Source organism: Coregonus lavaretus, assembly GCF_964263955.1.
Source record: "Coregonus lavaretus genome assembly, chromosome: 14".
NCBI classification, from domain to species: domain Eukaryota; kingdom Metazoa; phylum Chordata; class Actinopteri; order Salmoniformes; family Salmonidae; genus Coregonus; species Coregonus lavaretus.
The window spans coordinates 2,204,471-2,223,175 of record NC_140001.1 but is presented as its reverse complement, the minus strand read 5'-3'; the positions used below and the strand labels follow the sequence as shown (position 1 = coordinate 2,223,175).

At 49.2% G+C, this 18,705-nt stretch overlaps 1 protein-coding gene and 1 long non-coding RNA gene across 10 annotated transcripts in view; one reads left to right on the top strand and one right to left on the bottom strand.

Annotated features, from left to right (window-relative positions):
• The first annotated feature begins 1,883 nt into the window (after positions 1-1,883).
• LOC311141915 lies at positions 1,884-3,743 on the top strand. Of its 2 annotated transcripts, none has more exons than XR_014614247.1 (3): positions 1,884-2,664; positions 2,752-3,624; positions 3,665-3,743. It is a non-coding gene; the product is annotated as an uncharacterized lncRNA (long non-coding RNA). The 2 variants fall into 2 exon arrangements; XR_014614248.1 differs by having other exon boundaries at positions 2,752-3,582; positions 3,665-3,741.
• A 1,472-nt stretch (positions 3,744-5,215) lies between these two features.
• Positions 5,216-18,705, bottom strand: part of LOC311141910 (zinc finger RNA-binding protein-like) — a 93,315-nt gene continuing 79,825 nt past the window's right edge. For all 8 annotated transcript variants that reach the window (XM_084177417.1, XM_084177419.1, XM_084177420.1 and 5 more), the window contains exons 13-21: positions 18,462-18,636; positions 17,915-18,135; positions 16,120-16,270; positions 15,709-15,868; positions 11,560-11,657; positions 10,481-10,576; positions 8,696-8,807; positions 8,426-8,523; positions 5,216-5,435 (exon numbers count right to left, since the gene is read on the bottom strand). In XM_084177417.1, the coding sequence (XP_084033543.1) occupies positions 5,250-5,435; positions 8,426-8,523; positions 8,696-8,807; positions 10,481-10,576; positions 11,560-11,657; positions 15,709-15,868; positions 16,120-16,270; positions 17,915-18,135; positions 18,462-18,636 (1,297 nt within the window). In that variant the 3' untranslated portion in view covers positions 5,216-5,249. The remainder of the gene's footprint in view (positions 5,436-8,425; positions 8,524-8,695; positions 8,808-10,480; positions 10,577-11,559; positions 11,658-15,708; positions 15,869-16,119; positions 16,271-17,914; positions 18,136-18,461; positions 18,637-18,705) is intronic.

Here is an 18,705-nt window from a genome sequence, read left to right as displayed (position 1 = left end):
GAGAGAAAGGCTGACTGACAGGCAGCGAGAGAGAGAAAGGCTGACTGACAGGCAGCGAGAGAGAGAGAAAGGCTGACTGACAGGCAGCGCGAGAGAGAGAGAGAACTTTTGTTTATCCATTTCACTTGCTTTGGCAATGTAAACATATGTTTCCCATGCCAATAAAGCCCCTTGAAATTAATTTGGGAGAGAGAAAGAGAGAGAGCGAGAGAGAGGCTGACAGACCAAGAGGCAGAGACAGTCAGACATTAAAGAAGGGATCTACATTTAAACAAACAACGTTACTTTTTACTCCATCGGTTGTTCATTTTCTATACATTATTCAAATTAACTATATGTGCGCAGCGTTAAACCAATATCAGGGGCAAGCCAATAAGTGTCCCATTATAATCTAAACCAAAATGTTAAAAGCCATAATAATACAATAACAAAAATCTGAAAACACGGCCATGAGTTCTTCCATAAACTAAAAACACACTTTTTTGGATCTATTGCAAGATTATTATTAGGTATATTTTCATATATATTAGAGAGAGAGCTACGTTTGGGAATAATAACTGCAATATTAAACACAAATTAGGAATCAGGGGTTCTCTCAAATGTAGTACAACAATGTCACAGCTAAGGGGTGTGTTAGATATTACAACACTTACTGGGACCAAGACCAGAGCTTTCACACTATTTTAACAAGCATCATGACACTTAAAAAGATCATATTCAAAATTACAGCTTATAGGAAAATAAAACATGGACTGGCGACTGATCGAATTATGTGCTTCACAATGGGTATTAAACTTACTAACTCACTAACAGCCAACACTAAATGTATGCAACTAGAAATAACATGCATTTTAGGCATCAACATTGACTATGATCCTCCTGATCTATCAAAAAACTGGAACAAATAGATCTGTCTTTTTTACGTTTCCATAACTCGTAAAACAACGAAAGACAATCCAAAGTCTAAAAAGGGAGTAGGTGGGGCTATGAAATCGCCATCGTCATGGTAACTTCTACTGGAGAAGCAGAGGGGTAAAAATAAAAAATGGGGGTAAAAGTAGTTTTAGCAAGGAAGGAGAAGTTTAGGTCCCAACCACAGGTCATATCAAATCGATACCAAAACAGAACATCGTGGACTAACTGGGTACTGCAGTAGGCCTATTCAGTGCAGCTGAGCCTCGGTCAAGACTGGGTCGTATTCATTTGGAACCAAAACGGACTGACATTAGAAACAATCATTTTCTTTTTCCCCATCGCAAAACGTTTTCAAAACATTTTCTGTTACGTGCCCTAATGAATACAACCCTGGTCTCCCCATGTCTTACAGGACCAGGCCCTGTCCGATGTCGGTCTTAAGTATCTACACAAACCCACCTATCAGGGACAACAGAGGTACACAGGGCTCGTTCCAGGGCTCGTTCCAGGGCTCGTTCCAGGCAGACTACATTGCAGTAGCACTGCAGGCATCAACCAATGGTTGCACGCCACGTTATTGACTGTGCAATCCAGCATCAGAATGCTATGATGCGGTTAGCTCTCATCTTATCTACAGTCCAACTGGGTGGAGGGGGGACAGGTCCTAGTAACTACTGTCCAACTGGGTGGAGGGGGGACAGGTCCTAGTAACTACTGTCCAACTGGGTGGAGGGGGGGGGGGGGACAGGACCTAGTAACTACTGTCCAACTGGGTGGAGGGGGGGGGGGGACAGGACCTAGTAACTACTGTCCAACTGGGTGGAGGGGGGACAGGTCCTAGTAACTACTGTCCAACGGGGTGGAGGAGGGGACAGGACCTAGTAACTACTGTCCAACGGGGTGGAGGAGGGGACAGGACCTAGTAACTACTGTCCAACTGGGTGGAGGGGGGGACAGGTCCTAGTAACTACTGTCCAACGGGGTGGAGGGGGGGACAGGACCTAGTAACTACTGTCCAACTGGGTGGAGGGGGGACAGGTCCTAGTAACTACTGTCCAACTGGGTGGAGGGGGGGACAGGTCCTAGTAACTACTGTCCAACTGGGTGGAGGGGTGGACAGGACCTAGTAACTACTGTCCAACTGGGTGGAGGGGGGGACAGGTCCTAGTAACTACTGTCCAACTGGGTGGAGGGGTGGAGGGGGGGACAGGTCCTAGTAACTACTGTCCAACTGGGTGGAGGGGGGGACAGGACCTAGTAACTACTGTCCAACTGGGTGGAGGGGGGGACAGGACCTAGTAAGTACTGTCCAACTGGGTGGAGGGGGGGACAGGACCTAGTAACTACTGTCCAACTGGGTGGAGGGGGGGACAGGTCCTAGTAACTACTGTCCAACTGGGTGGAGGGGGGGACAGGACCTAGTAAGTACTGTCCAACTGGGTGGAGGGGGGGGACAGGTCCTAGTAACTACTGTCCAACTGGGTGGAGGGGGGGACAGGACCTAGTAACTACTGTCCAACTGGGTGGAGGGGGGGGGGACAGGTCCTAGTAACTACTGTCCAACTGGGTGGAGGGGGGGACAGGACCTAGTAACTACTGTCCAACTGGGTGGAGGGGGGGACAGGACCTAGTAACTACTGTCCAACTGGGTGGAGGGGGGGGACAGGACCTAGTAACTACTGTCCAACTGGGTGGAGGGGGGGGACAGGACCTAGTAACTACTGTCCAACTGGGTGGAGGGGGGGACAGGTCCTAGTAACTACTGTCCAACTGGGTGGAGGGGGGGGACAGGACCTAGTAACTACTGTCCAACTGGGTGGAGGGGGGGGGGGACAGGTCCTAGTAACTACTGTCCAACTGGGTGGAGGGGGGGACAGGTCCTAGTAACTACTGTCCAACTGGGTGGAGGGGGGGGGACAGGTCCTAGTAACTACTGTCCAACTGGGTGGAGGGGGGGACAGGTCCTAGTAACTACTGTCCAACTGGGTGGAGGGGGGGGGGACAGGTCCTAGTAACTACTGTCCAACTGGGTGGAGGGGGGGACAGGTCCTAGTAACTACTGTCCAACTGGGTGGAGGGGGGGGGACAGGACCTAGTAACTACTGTCCAACTGGGTGGAGGGGGGGACAGGTCCTAGTAACTACTGTCCAACTGGGTGGAGGGGGGGACAGGACCTAGTAACTACTGTCCAACTGGGTGGAGGGGGGGACAGGACCTAGTAACTACTGTCCAACTGGGTGGAGGGGGGGACAGGACCTAGTAACTACTGTCCAACTGGGTGGAGGGGGGGGGGGACAGGTCCTAGTAACTACTGTCCAACTGGGTGGAGGGGGGGACAGGTCCTAGTAACTACTGTCCAACTGGGTGGAGGGGTGGACAGGACCTAGTAACTACTGTCCAACTGGGTGGAGGGGGGGACAGGACCTAGTAACTACTGTCCAACTGGGTGGAGGGGGGGACAGGACCTAGTAACTACTGTCCAACTGGGTGGAGGGGGGGGACAGGACCTAGTAACTACTGTCCAACTGGGTGGAGGGGTGGACAGGACCTAGTAACTACTGTCCAACTGGGTGGAGGGGGGGACAGGACCTAGTAACTACTGTCCAACTGGGTGGAGGGGGGACAGGTCCTAGTAACTACTGTCCAACTGGGTGGAGGGGGGGACAGGTCCTAGTAACTACTGTCCAACTGGGTGGAGGGGGGGGACAGGTCCTAGTAACTACTGTCCAACTGGGTGGAGGGGGGACAGGTCCTAGTAACTACTGTCCAACTGGGTGGAGGGGGGGACAGGACCTAGTAACTACTGTCCAACTGGGTGGAGGGGGGGACAGGACCTAGTAACTACTGTCCAACTGGGTGGAGGGGGGGGACAGGACCTAGTAACTACTGTCCAACTGGGTGGAGGGGGGACAGGACCTAGTAACTACTGTCCAACTGGGTGGAGGGGTGGAGGGGGGGACAGGTCCTAGTAACTACTGTCCAACTGGGTGGAGGGGGGGACAGGTCCTAGTAACTACTGTCCAACTGGGTGGAGGGGGGGACAGGACCTAGTAACTACTGTCCAACTGGGTGGAGGGGTGGACAGGTCCTAGTAACTACTGTCCAACTGGGTGGAGGGGGGAGACAGGACCTAGTAACTACTGTCCAACTGGGTGGAGGGGGGGGACAGGACCTAGTAACTACTGTCCAACTGGGTGGAGGGGGGGGGGGGGGGGGGACAGGACCTAGTAACTACTGTCCAACTGGGTGGAGGGGGGGGACAGGACCTAGTAACTACTGTCCAACTGGGTGGAGGGGGGGGACAGGACCTAGTAACTACTGTCCAACTGGGTGGAGGGGGGGGGGGACAGGTCCTAGTAACTACTGTCCAACGGGGTGGAGGGGGGGGACAGGACCTAGTAACTACTGTCCAACTGGGTGGAGGGGGGGGGGACAGGACCTAGTAACTACAGTCCAACTGGGTGGAGGGGGGACAGGTCCTAGTAACTACTGTCCAACTGGGTGGAGGGGGGGGGACAGGTCCTAGTAACTACTGTCCAACTGGGTGGAGGGGGGGGACAGGTCCTAGTAACTACTGTCCAACTGGGTGGAGGGGGGGGGGACAGGACCTAGTAACTACTGTCCAACTGGGTGGAGGGGGGGACAGGTCCTAGTAACTACTGTCCAACTGGGTGGAGGGGGGGGGACAGGACCTAGTAACTACTGTCCAACTGGGTGGAGGGGGGGGACAGGACCTAGTAACTACTGTCCAACTGGGTGGAGGGGGGGACAGGTCCTAGTAACTACTGTCCAACTGGGTGGAGGGGGGGACAGGACCTAGTAACTACTGTCCAACTGGGTGGAGGGGGGGACAGGACCTAGTAACTACTGTCCAACTGGGTGGAGGGGGGGACAGGACCTAGTAACTACTGTCCAACTGGGTGGAGGGGGGGACAGGTCCTAGTAACTACTGTCCAACTGGGTGGAGGGGGGGGACAGGACCTAGTAACTACTGTCCAACTGGGTGGAGGGGTGGACAGGTCCTAGTAACTACTGTCCAACTGGGTGGAGGGGGGGACAGGACCTAGTAACTACTGTCCAACTGGGTGGAGGGGGGGACAGGTCCTAGTAACTACTGTCCAACTGGGTGGAGGGGGGGACAGGACCTAGTAACTACTGTCCAACTGGGTGGAGGGGGGGACAGGACCTAGTAACTACTGTCCAACTGGGTGGAGGGGGGGGACAGGACCTAGTAACTACTGTCCAACTGGGTGGAGGGGGGGGGGGGGGGGGGGGGGGGGGGACAGGACCTAGTGTAACTACTGTCCAACTGGGTGGAGGGGGGTGGACAGGTCCTAGTAACTACTGTCCAAATCCTTCTTGTCCTTCTTCCCTTCGCCCTCGAATCCGTCCGTCCCGTCGCTGTTCTCACGGCGACGCTTACGGTTGTTGCGGATGTTGAAGCGGGGGTTCATCTGGGGCAGTGGGTCCATACCCAGCACCTTGTGCACCTGACGGAACGCCAGCAGCCGCAGAGCAAACTGGACAGAGGAGGAGCGTTAACTACATACAGTACCTCAATGATCTGGCAATTTATATAAAAAGGTATGGTGGTCAATGTCTTACATCTATAATCATATATTAAAACTTTACTATTTATGTATGGCCAGTACCTTATAATTATGGTGTACCTCAAGGATCTGTTCTTAGGCTATTGCTACACTGAACAAAAATATAAATGCAACAATTTCAAAGATTTTACTGAGTTACAGTTCATATAAGGAAATCAGTCAATTGAAATAAATTCATTAGGCCCTAATCTATGGAGTTCACGACTGTTGGTCACAGATACCTTAAAAAAAAAAAAGAAACGGTAGGGGTGTGGATCAGAGAACCAGTCAGTATCTGGTGTGGCCACCATTTGCCTCATGCAGAACGACACATCTCCTTCGCATTGAGTTGATCAGGCTGTTGATTGTGGCCTGTGGAATGTTGTCCCAGTCCTCTTCAACGGCCGTGCGAAGTTGCTGGATATTGGCGGGAACTGGAACACGCTGTCGTACATGTCGATCCAGAGCATCCCAAACATGCTCAATGGATGACGTCTGGTGAGTATGCAGGCCATGGAAGAACTGGGACATTTTCAGCTTCCAGGAATTGTGTACAGATCCTTGCGACATGGGGCTGTGCATTATCATGCTGAAACATGAGGTGATGGCGGCAGATGAATGGCACGACAATGGGCCTCAGGATCTCGTCACAGTATCTCTGTGCATTCAAATTGCCATCGATAAAATGCAATTGTGTTCGTTGTCCGTAGCTTATGCCTGCCCATACCATAACCCCACCGCCATAATGGGGCACTCTGTTCACAACGTTGACATCAGCAAACCGCTTGCCCACACGACGCCATCTGCCTGGTACAGTTGAAACTGGGATTAATCCGTGAAGAGCACAATTCTCTTGAACAAGAAATGAACATTCAATTCTCTGGCAACAGCTCTGGTGGACATTCCTGGAGTCAGCATGCCAATTGCACGCTCCCTCAAAACTTGAGACATCTGTGGCATTGTGTTTTGTGACAAAACCGCACATTTTAGAGTGGCCTTTTATTGTCCCCAGGCACAAGGTGCACCTGTGTAATGATCATGCCGTTTAATCAGCTTCTTGATATGCCACACCTGTCAGGTGGATGGATTATCTTGGCAAAGGAGAAATGCTCACTAACAGGGATGTAAACAAATGTGTGCACAAAATGTTAGAGAAATAAGCTTTTTGTATGTATTTCTGGGATCTTTTATTTCAGCTCATGAAACATGGGACCAACACTTTACATGTTGCATTTATATTTTTGTTCAGTATATATATACAGTGGGGGAAAAAGTATTTAGTCAGCCACCAATTGTGCAAGTTCTCCCACTTAAAAAGATGAGAGAGGCCTGTAATTTTCATCATAGGTACACGTCAACTATGACAGACAAATTGAGAGAAAAAAATCCAGAAAATCCCATTGTAGGATTTTTAATGAATTTATTTGCAAATTATGGTGGAAAATAAGTATTTGGTCACCTACAAACAAGCAAGATTTCTGGCTCTCACAGACCTGTAACTTCTTCTTTAAGAGGCTCCTCTGTCCTCCACTCGTTACCTGTATTAATGGCACCTGTTTGAACTTGTTATCAGTATAAAAGACACCTGTCCACAACCTCAAACAGTCACACTCCAAACTCCACTATGGCCAAGACCAAAGAGCTGTCAAAGGACACCAGAAACAAAATTGTAGACCTGCACCAGGCTGGGAAGACTGAATCTGCAATAGGTAAGCAGCTTGGTTTGAAGAAATCAACTGTGGGAGCAATTATTAGGAAATGGAAGACATACAAGACCACTGATAATCTCCCTCGATCTGGGGCTCCACGCAAGATCTCACCCCGTGGGGTCAAAATGATCACAAGAACGGTGAGCAAAAATCCCAGAACCACACGGGGGGACCTAGTGAATGACCTGCAGAGAGCTGGGACCAAAGTAACAAAGCCTACCATCAGTAACACACTACGCCGCCAGGGACTCAAATCCTGCAGTGCCAGACGTGTCCCCCTGCTTAAGCCAGTACATGTCCAGGCCCGTCTGAAGTTTGCTAGAGTGCATTTGGATGATCCAGAAGAGGATTGGGAGAATGTCATATGGTCAGATGAAACCAAAATAGAACTTTTTGGTAAAAACTCAACTCGTCGTGTTTGGAGGACAAAGAATGCTGAGTTGCATCCAAAGAACACCATACCTACTGTGGAGCATGGGGGTGGAAACATCATGCTTTGGGGCTGTTTTTCTGCAAAGGGACCAGGACGACTGATCCGTGTAAAGGAAAGAATGAATGGGGCCATGTATCGTGAGATTTTGAGTGAAAACCTCCTTCCATCAGCAAGGGTATTGAAGATGAAACGTGGCTGGGTCTTTCAGCATGACAATGATCCCAAACACACCGCCCGGGCAACGAAGGAGTGGCTTCGTAAGAAGCATTTCAAGGTCCTGGAGTGGCCTAGCCAGTCTCCAGATCTCAACCCCATAGAAAATCTTTGGAGGGAGTTGAAGGTCCGTGTTGCCCAGCGACAGCCCCAAAACATCACTGCTCTAGAGGAGATCAGCATGGAGGAATGGGCCAAAATACCAGCAACAGTGTGTGAAAACCTTGTGAAGACTTACAGAAAACGTTTGACCTGTGTCATTGCCAACAAAAGGTATATAACAAAGTATTGAGAAACTTTTGTTATTGACCAAATACTTATTTTCCACCATGATTTGCAAATAAATTCATTAAAAATCCTACAATGTGATTTTCTGGATTTTTTTTTCTCATTTTGTCTGTCATAGTTGACGTGTACCTATGATAAATTACAGGCCTCTCTCATCTTTTTAAGTGGGAGAACTTGCACAATTGGTGGCTGACTAAATATTTTTTTTCCCCACTGTATGTATATATATATATATATAATACATTGTGTTTATATTCTATACATGTGTCTGTCAGTACCTGGGCACTTGAGGTGATGTCCTCCCTGTGCTGCTCCTTCATGGTTGTCAGAGTATCAGTGGGGTTCTTCTCACACGGGTCCACCAACCCCGGACCACCTGGCGGGCAAATACACCAATCAGCATTCTGCTAATGCCCACACGCCATTAACCCCAGATTCATTCATTCACAACTACGTGAAAATCTGTCACGATCGTCAAAAATAGTCTCCCATTATGATAGGCGAAATAGTCTGCTATAATAGTAAATAGTGAAATAGGTTAGACTTACCGGGGAGCAGGATCCCGGAGGAAATACATTCAAAGACTCGTCGCAGTGCATCGCCTGGACTCAGGGGGCCGGAGGCACTGCTGATGGCCTTCTCCACCAGCAGCTCCATGGCCTGGAGAACAAGGGGAAAGAGGGGGGATGGAGGAGGGGGGAGAGGAGGAGAGGGGATGGAGGAGGGGGGAGAGGAGGAGAGGGGATGGAGGAGGGGGAGAGGAGGAGAGGGGATGGAGGAGGGGGGAGAGGAGGAGAGGGGATGGAGGAGGGGGAGAGGAGGAGAGGAGAGGGGATGGAGGAGGGGGAGCGGGGATGGAGGAGGGGGAGGAGGAGGAGAGGAGAGGGGATGGAGGAGAGGGGATGGAGGAGGGGGAGCGGGGATGGAGGGGGAGGGGGGATGGAGGAGGAGGGGGGATGGAGGAGGAGGGGGGATGGAGGAGAGGGGATGGAGGAGGGGGAGAGGAGAGGGGATGGAGGAGAGGGGATGGAGGAGGGGGAGCGGGGATGGAGGAGGGGGAGGAGGAGGAGAGGAGAGGGGATGGAGGAGAGGGGATGGAGGAGGGGGAGCGGGGATGGAGGGGGAGGGGGGATGGAGGAGGAGGGGGGATGGAGGAGGGGGAGGGGGAGAGGGGATGGAGGAGAGGGGATGGAGGAGGAGGGGGGATGGAGGATGGAGGAGAGGGGATGGAGGAGGGGGAGCGGGGATGGAGGAGGAGGGGGGATGGAGGAGAGGAGAGGGGATGGAGAGAGGAGGGGGATGGAGGAGGAGGGGGGATGGAGGAGGAGAGGGGATGGAGGAGGAGAGGGGATGGAGGAGGAGAGGGGATGGAGGAGAGGGAGAGGAGATGGAGGGGGTGGAGAGGAGGAGAGGGGATGGAGACGTTTAAACTCGTCATTGAGTGAAGCTGCAGCCGGTGTGTTAGTCCCGAGTTAACACATCTATAGTTCTATTGAGATGCACACATCTGCTGTTCTTAAAGGGATGGTTCAGGATGTTATCTACTTCCCCAGAGGCAGATGAACTGGTGGATACCATCTGCTGTTCTTAAAGGGATAGTTCAGGATGTTATCTACTTCCCCAGAGGCAGATGAACTGGTGGATACCATCTGCTGTTCTTAAAGGGATGGTTCAGGATGTTATCTACTTCCCCAGAGGCAGATGAACTGGTGGATACCATCTGCTGTTCTTAAAGGGATGGTTCAGGATGTTATCTACTTCCCCAGAGGCAGATGAACTGGTGGATACCATCTGCTGTTCTTAAAGGGATGGTTCAGGATGTTATCTACTTCCCCAGAGGCAGATGAACTGGTGGATACCATTTTTATGTCTCTGCGTCCAGTATCAAAGAGGTTAAGAGGTAGGTTCGCGAGCCAATGCTAACTAGCGTTAGCGCAAAGACAAAGTCCACAGGAACAGCGAACATGCTAGCTGTTCCCAAAGACTTCCAGTCATTGCGCTAACGTTAGTTAGCAATTGCACTAATGCTAGAATCTTCCTTCAAACTGAACGCAGAGACATAAAAATGGTATCCACAAGTTCATCCGACTCTGGGGAAGTAGATAACATCCTGAACGATCCCTTTAATGTACCTATAGGGGCGGTTTCCCTTGACACAGATTATGCCGGGACTAGGAACAATTCTTAAAATGGAGATTATTTTTGTTTTTTAGTCCAGGACTAGACTTCATCTGTGTCCATGAAACCGGCCAATTAAGGTCCAATACTTTTCTAACAACATATAAAACATTCATGAGATGGTTGTCGACTCGTTAGCCTGGCGATGAACTCACCCAGCTGGGGAAGGCGGACCACGTGGGAACCCTCTGACAGAGGTCACGCAGGATACGAATAACAATCACACAGGATTGGAGTCCGTTGGCCCTAGCCTTGTGGAGCAATAACACGTTTGGTTTAGAGATAACAGACGGGAGCAGACAACATGGATTATTATAGTGCACACTACATTTTACAACACGTCTGTCATTGATGGCCAAACACTACTGAACACAATGGAAGCTTGTGATTGGTTGATTGAAGCCTCAATTAATTAATTGGCCGTAATTGGTTGGAATCAGCTGCCATTTCCAGGAGTATTTCACCTCGTCGTAACATTAGTAAAAAAAGGAGAGCTCACAGTTTGCAAGATGAAACAATTTCCTTGTCATCTTATAAACCCTGACTTCTCAGGTTGATCAAGTGTTTCACAGACAGTCAGGCAGTTGTACAGAGTTTGTGTTTGTAAAGAAGATGAAGGTCAGGGACTGGGAGAGAGGGAGGAATCTGCTTTGCCTGTGCGTTTGCTTTTTCTGCCATAGCAGCGACACAGTGAAACTAAAAATAAAAAATAATCAGATGTCCCGTTTCTCTCAATCCCTGTTCCTCTGTTAAAATAAATACAAATCACAAGATACTAATGCTCAACATGGAAGCTCTTATCGGATCTTATGCAAAGATATCTCTGCAGCCTTATGGAATCATGTTTTAACACAGACAATATTGTCTAGTATGGAGCCAAAGGAAAAAAAAGGAATACAAGGATGCCAGTTTTTTTTTTTTTTTTTTTTTTTTTGGGACCAGAAAATTATAAATCATTACCATTCTAAAGTTCAACAATAAATATCAGAAATAAAGATTGGATATTCAAATCTGGTTAAAACATTATCATTACATGTGTGGCATCATTGAATTTTTGTATCTTTTTAAAACAACAGTTTAATTATATCAGGTATTACTGTGTTTTTGTTTTTTTGGGGGGGGGGGTGTTAAATTCATTATTAATTCCTTCATTAAAACAAAATTCAAACAAAGGAATAAAAAAAAAATGCATCTCATAAGGCTACAATAAGAAAGTAAAAGGATGTGTCCGAACCTGGAACCACTTAGCGTGGCGGAGATCCGCTAGAGCGTCAAGGCATTTTAGCCTGTCCAAGACGTCCGCCGGGTCTCGCACCAAGCCCCCGGTTACATCTACAAATGGATGAGTCGAATTGTCAAAAAAATGGTGGTCGACCGGTTGGTTGGTTGGGTTGAGGTGTTGAGGAGGAGGAGGAGGAGGAACGGGTGTTTGACCAGGTAGAGCAAGACTCATTAACAAGAAAATACAAACACATTGCCACACATACCAAGACAGGGTTTCTGTAAGGAACCAGGAAGTGAACTAGCTAAAGTCTTATCTGATTGGTGTTTCTGCCAAATAAACCAATGCCCAACCTGACATCGAAATGACAAGTGCTTGGAGACGTAGTGTGTCACGGATGCAATGTTAGGTTCACGTTGGTGTGATTTGTTGGGTAAAGGGAACGTCAATTACGGGACTGGCGTAAAATGCTAACCAAACCTTGAGATATTAGAAGCAGGATTGAGTGATGGGAACTCTTGCTTAGGTTTTGAGCAAAGGCTCACCTAGTCGCTAACATTGGCTGGTGCCAACAGCAATTCATTTGATCATATAGTCAAATATCTGAACTGTATGTAGGCCTATTGTTAGCATGTGCTGAAACGTAAGATCTCACAGAGAAGTTTACATCTCAAAAGCTGAGACGTTAGCTTGTCTAAGAAAAGCAATGTTACGCCAATCATTTGTCAGTTTCAGTCTTAATCTCATCTGCTGAGATGATACTTGGCGGATATTCTAGGGGGATTCCAATGGGTCAATAGTATGGGTCGTGGTATATTAGTATGGGTCGTGGTATATGAGTATGGGTCGTGGTGTATTAGTATGGGTCGTGGTGTATTAGTATGGGTCGTTGTGTATTAGTATGGGTCGTGGTATATTAGTATGGGTCGTGGTGTATTAGTATGGGTCGTGGTGTATTAGTATGGGTCGTGGTGTATTAGTATGGGTCGTGGTGTATTAGTATGGGTCGTGGTGTATTAGTATGGGTCGTGGTGTATTAGTATGGGTCGTGGTGTATTAGTATGGGTCGTGGTGTATTAGTATGGGTCGTGGTATATTAGTATCGGTCGTGGTGTATTAGTATGGGTCGTTATATATTAGTATGGGTCGTGGTGTATTAGTATGGGTCGTTATATATTAGTATGGGTCGTGGTGTATTAGTATCAGTCGTGGTGTATTAGTATGGGTCGTGGTGTATTAGTATGGGTCGTTATATATTAGTATGGGTCGTGGTGTATTAGTATGGGTCGTGGTGTATTAGTATGGGTCGTGGTGTATTAGTATGGGTCGTGGTATATTAGTATGGGTCGTGGTATATTAGTATGGGTCGTGGTATATTAGTATGGGTCGTGGTGTATTAGTATGGGTCGTTATATATTAGTATGGGTCGTGGTGTATTAGTATGGGTCGTGGTGTATTAGTATGGGTCGTGGTATATTAGTATGGGTCGTGGTGTATTAGTATGGGTCGTTATATATTAGTATGGGTCGTGGTGTATTAGTATCGGTCGTGGTGTATTAGTATGGGTCGTGGTAACTGATAACGGAAACAAAAAGGAGAGAGAAGTCCTAAGTCCTGTCATAACTTGGAGTGTGAACTGAGCTGCTTCTAACAGTGGCATGGAAATGATAGGTGTGGCAAAGTGTTTGGGTGGTGGGGGAAAACCTTGGTCAAAAATCCTTCCGGAGGAGCTGGTTGGCTGGGGGGGGGGGGGGGGGGGGTTGAACCCTCTCCCAGACACTGGAGATGTATTTTTCAAAAATAAAACAAATGAAAGAACAGAGAGCTTTGGACTGGACTGGTAGGAAAGCTACAAATTATGTGGCAGCAGAAAAAACTAGAAACATGGAAGCTCCCAGCAGCAAAAAGAAGGGTTAGATTGGACATCACTGCATGGCTGGCTGAAGTCAGTAGGTTGGCATGAAACCAACAAACAGATAATCACACTAACGGTACACCGCTCTGCTGTACTTCGGTCCAACCACAGTCTGCCAAAGTCTTCATCCCTGACCTACTGAAGTCTACTGCAGGCTGGCCACACAGCGTCCCCATTTTGCACCTTTATTCTGAAGTGTGTACTTGCGCACTTTCTGAAACTGGATTTAACAAATGGTAGATGGACACCCTCTCTGGGCAACACCAATCCTATGCTTTCAAATCCACTTTATGAAACTGGATTTAACAAATGGTAGATGGAGACCCTCTCTGGGCAAACACCAATCCTTTCAAATCCACTTTATGAAACTGGATTTAACAAATGGTAGATGGAGACCCTCTCTGGGCAACACCAATCCTATGCTTTCAAATCCACTTTATGAAACTGGATTTAACAAATGGTAGATGGAGACCCTCTCTGGGCAACACCAATCCTATGCTTTCAAATCCAAGTACACACTTCTGGAATAGGGTGAAAGAAATTGGCACAACAAAACATAACTAAGAGACGTGCTAGACAGAGAAACAGGAGCTTGGCAACACTCACTCTCACCCCTCCATTGTCAACTAATGCAGAGAATGGATCACGTGATCAAAAGGGCTTCACGTCATATCTGGATTGTATTGTTTTGTTAACAGCATGATCAACTACAAAAAGGGAAATGTAGCCAAGATCAGGCTTTTGTGTGGAGGGGGGACACCAGTCCACTCAGGGAGCATGTGAGGACAGAACAACTCCTCACGACCAGAAGTAAGATTTGTTTCCTGTGGGGGGGTGTGTGAACCCATTTCTCTCAGTGTTCTAGAACCGTCTGTGTTCTAGAACTGCTTGCCAGTGTTCTAGAACCGTATGTGTGTGTGTTCTGGAACCCTGTTCTTTCTGCTGTTTTCATTTGGCCAAATCCTAAACCTGACAAAACGCCCGCTCAACTCAAACTTCCGCTGCAAATCTCCCCGGTGACATCGATCTACGCACGATTTGTGCAGAGCTCTGAGTTGTGTGCACGTTTCTTAAGTTAGGATTCAGTGCCCTCACCGCTTCCCTTCCCCAATGGGTCTTTCATTTATTTTTGGTATCTGTAGAGAATAACGTTCCTCTGATGTGTGTAGTTCTGAGCTAAGAGAGCTAACGATTGACCCCGGTGTTGGAGGGTTTATCCCAGTGGTGTGACAGTGAAACAAACCCCCTGGAACACAGGAAACAAAACAATGAATCTTACCTGGGAACTAAAAACTAGACTGAAAATGCAAACACCGTCCATGCTTTGTTTGTAGGGGGACAGCTTTACAAGACGCACGGAAGGGGAGTTCCAGATAAGAGAGTTAGCGCTACGCTGCTGGCACGAGGAACCGTCAGACTTCACCAGGAAGTGCTCTAACCATGACTAGAAAGTAAAGTTTCTAGAAATGTTTTTTCCAATGATGAGCCTTCGGTAATATCATTCAGGTTGTTCTCAGGGCACGGGTTTTAAAGATACATGAACCAAAAAAATAATAATCAAAATGAGCTTCTCTGCCTTCAAAACAGGTCTCTTGGACAATTTGAATGGTTCCCCAAAACGTTAGTTCTTTATATATTTCCCTTTTTTACATTGTTTATGATATTCTGTGAATTAAACTACAGAATATTGGTTATTCAATACTTCTCTAATCCCAAAGTTTAAATCACTGACTGTCGGACCTAGTAGAAACATAATTCCTATCCTAAGGCTTTTGAAGGCACACTAAGCAAGAGCACTGTTTTATGATGACCAATCCAGCATCTCATGTCATGACAGAGCTCAAGCACTTCATTGGTTGAAGTTGAAACGATAACTAGCGTCTATAAAATGACAAAACTGAGTGAGAGACTTGGATGCCCAACAGGTCAAATCTAAACTTAGTGCCCGGGGCATACAGCTAGACTTCTCTCAGAACAATCTAGAAAGTCCTCTTCAAAGTGCCACCAGGGTAGGTCTCTTCAGATAGAAATTGATCTTACAGGGTACATTCATTCAGGTGCTGGGTGAATGGAGATGTCACTTTAGGACCATTGGAGAAACAGGACTTTTGAAATCGCCCCAAAATGTGCTAACTCCACCCACCCTGTACCCTGAACAAACTAATGCACCAATAGCTGGGTGGCAGAGAGCGAAACGGAAGGAAGGGGGTAGAGGGGGGGGTAGGGGGGGGCGATGTCTTTCCAACCTCCGTCCCGTGGCGGGGGTGTGGCAGGGGTCTCCTCCTCTCGGATGACGGGGGAGGTCAGGGTGATGGTGACTGTCATTTTGGGGTCGGCTCCAGACATCAGGATGATGGAAGAGTCCTGGATGGAGCCCTTCACCTCGTACTTCTCTGGGGTCACCAGCTGGAGGGGAGGGAAGAATGGAGAGAGCGAGGTAAGTGTTGGGGGGGTTGGGGGCGTAGTGTTGGGGGGGTAGTGCTGTGTTGGGGGGGGGGGCGTAGTGTTGGGGGGGTAGTGCTGGGGCGTAGTGTTGGGGGGGGGGGGGCGTAGTGTTGGGGGGGTAGTGCTGTGTTGGGGGGGGGGCGTAGTGTTGGGGGGGTAGTGCTGGGGCGTAGTGTTGGGGGGGGGGGCGTAGTGTTGGGGCGTGGGGGTACCGTCAGCTGCTTGGGAAGATGCTCCACTATGCGGCTTAGCAGATTCTTGGTGGGTTTCTCTGAGCAGAGCAGGACCAGGTTAACATTATTGTCTCCACGGAGCAGCAGTCCTTTAGCCAGCACCCCCACCCTCATCACCCCTTTAAGAGCTCTGAGGAGACAAACGTTCAGGGGTGAGTTCCCCCAACCTTCCTTCCATCCATCCCCACTCAACCTTCCATCCATCCATCCCCACTCAACCTTCCATCCATCCATCCCCACTCAACCTTCCATCCATCCATCCATCCCCACTCAACCTTCCATCCATCCATCCCCACTCAACCTTCCTTCCATCCATCCCCACTCAACCTTCCTTCCATCCATCCCCACTCAACCTTCCTTCCATCCATCCCCACTCAACCTTCCTTCCATCCATCCCCACTCAACCTTCCATCCATCCATCCCCACTCAACCTTCCATCCATCCATCCCCACTCAACCTTCCTTCCATCCATCCCCACTCAACCTTCCTTCCATCCATCCCCACTCAACCTTCCTTCCATCCATCCCCACTCAACCTTCCATCCAACCCTCCCCACTCAACCTTCCATCCATCCCTCCCCACTCAACCTTCCATCCATCCCTCCCCACTCAACCTTCCTTCCATCCATCCCCACTCAACCTTCCTTCCATCCCTCCCCACTCAACCTTCCATCCATCCATCCCCACTCAACCTTCCTTCCATCCATCCCCACTCAACCTTCCTTCCATCCATCCCCACTCAACCTTCCATCCATCCATCCCCACTCAACCTTCCATCCATCCATCCCCACTCAACCTTCCTTCCATCCATCCCCACTCAACCTTCCATCCATCCCCACTCAACCTTCCTTCCATCCATCCCCACCCAACCTTCCTTCCATCCATCCCCACTCAACCTTCCATCCAACCCTCCCCACTCAACCTTCCATCCATCCCTCCCCACTCAACCTTCCTTCCATCCATCCCCACTCAACCTTCCTTCCATCCCTCCCCACTCAACCTTCCTTCCATCCATCCCCACTCAACCTTCCTTCCATCCATCCCCACTCAACCTTCCATCCATCCATCCCCACTCAACCTTCCATCATCCCTCCCCACTCAACCTTCCATCCATCCCTCCCCACTCAACCTTCCTTCCATCCATCCCCACTCAACCTTCCTTCCATCCCTCCCCACTCAACCTTCCTTCCATCCATCCCCACTCAACCTTCCATCCATCCCCACTCAACCTTCCTTCCATCCATCCCTCCCCACTCAACCTTCCATCCATCCATCCCCACTCAACCTTCCTTCCATCCATCCCTCCCCACTCAACCTTCCATCCATCCATCCCCACTCAACCTTCCTTCCATCCATCCCTCCCCACTCAACCTTCCATCCATCCATCCCCACTCAACCTTCCTTCCATCCATCCCTCCCCACTCAACCTTCCATCCATCCCTCCCCACTCAACCTTCCATCCATCCCTCCCCACTCAACCTTCCATCCATCCATCCCCACTCAACCTTCCATCCATCCATCCCCACTCAACCTTCCATCCATCCCCACTCAACCTTCCATCCATTCCTCCCCACTCAACCTTCCATCCATCCATCCCCACTCAACCTTCCATCCATCCCCACTCAACCTTCCATCCATCCCCACTCAACCTTCCATCCATCCATCCCCACTCAACCTTCCATCCATCCCCACTCAACCTTCCATCCATTCCTCCCCACTCAACCTTCCATCCATCCATCCCCACTCAGCCTTCCATCCATCCCCACTCTCCTCACCGGTCTTGGGGAGTCTTGGAGACCTCTTTTGCATCCTTCTCCTCCCCAGTAGTCTCCTTGGTCTTGTCCTGGTCGATGATGATGTCTGAGACCAGTTTGAGGGCTCTCTCTGTGATGGAGACGATCTTCTGGATGGTCTGCAGCTCGTCCTCAGAGGGGTAGATGGCTGCGTGCTTCGTCATCACGTAGCGGTCGTCTGACGAGTCCGGCCGACGGGGAGGCTGTGAGGTAAAGCCCAACGAAATGTCTTGAAAATTTCTAATCCATGGTGCTTACCATATAATCACTGTGCTTATAGTAATGTTAGTCGCTCTGGATAAGAGCGTCTGCTAAATGATGTACATGTAAAATGTAATGTAATTTAAGTCAATAGCTATAGTATGTTTGAAAAGTTTGGTTTCCACCACTTAACCAGCACAATTTTACGAAACCGTTGATTTGAGTGGAAATATGGTATACGATTCAATTGGTTAATTTGTGCAGTGCAGCTGCTTTGCAGATGTGTCCAGTCAGTAAGTGAGAAAGAAACAGGAAACGGGCATCTTACTACAGGTCCCTGTGGTTGAGGGATGGGCATGCCAGGTCGGACCCCCAGTAGTCCAGGAGGTCCAGGTGGCCCCTGGAGGTAAGGCCCATCCCCTGGCATCCTGGGTCCCCCACGTCTCTCGTCCCAGTGGTGGTCCTCCTCCATACGACGCCAGTACATGTCCTCCTCATAACGCCTAGAGACAGAGACGCAGAGAGAGAGAGAGAAAGAGAGAGAGAGAGAGAGAGAGGAAGAGAGAGACATA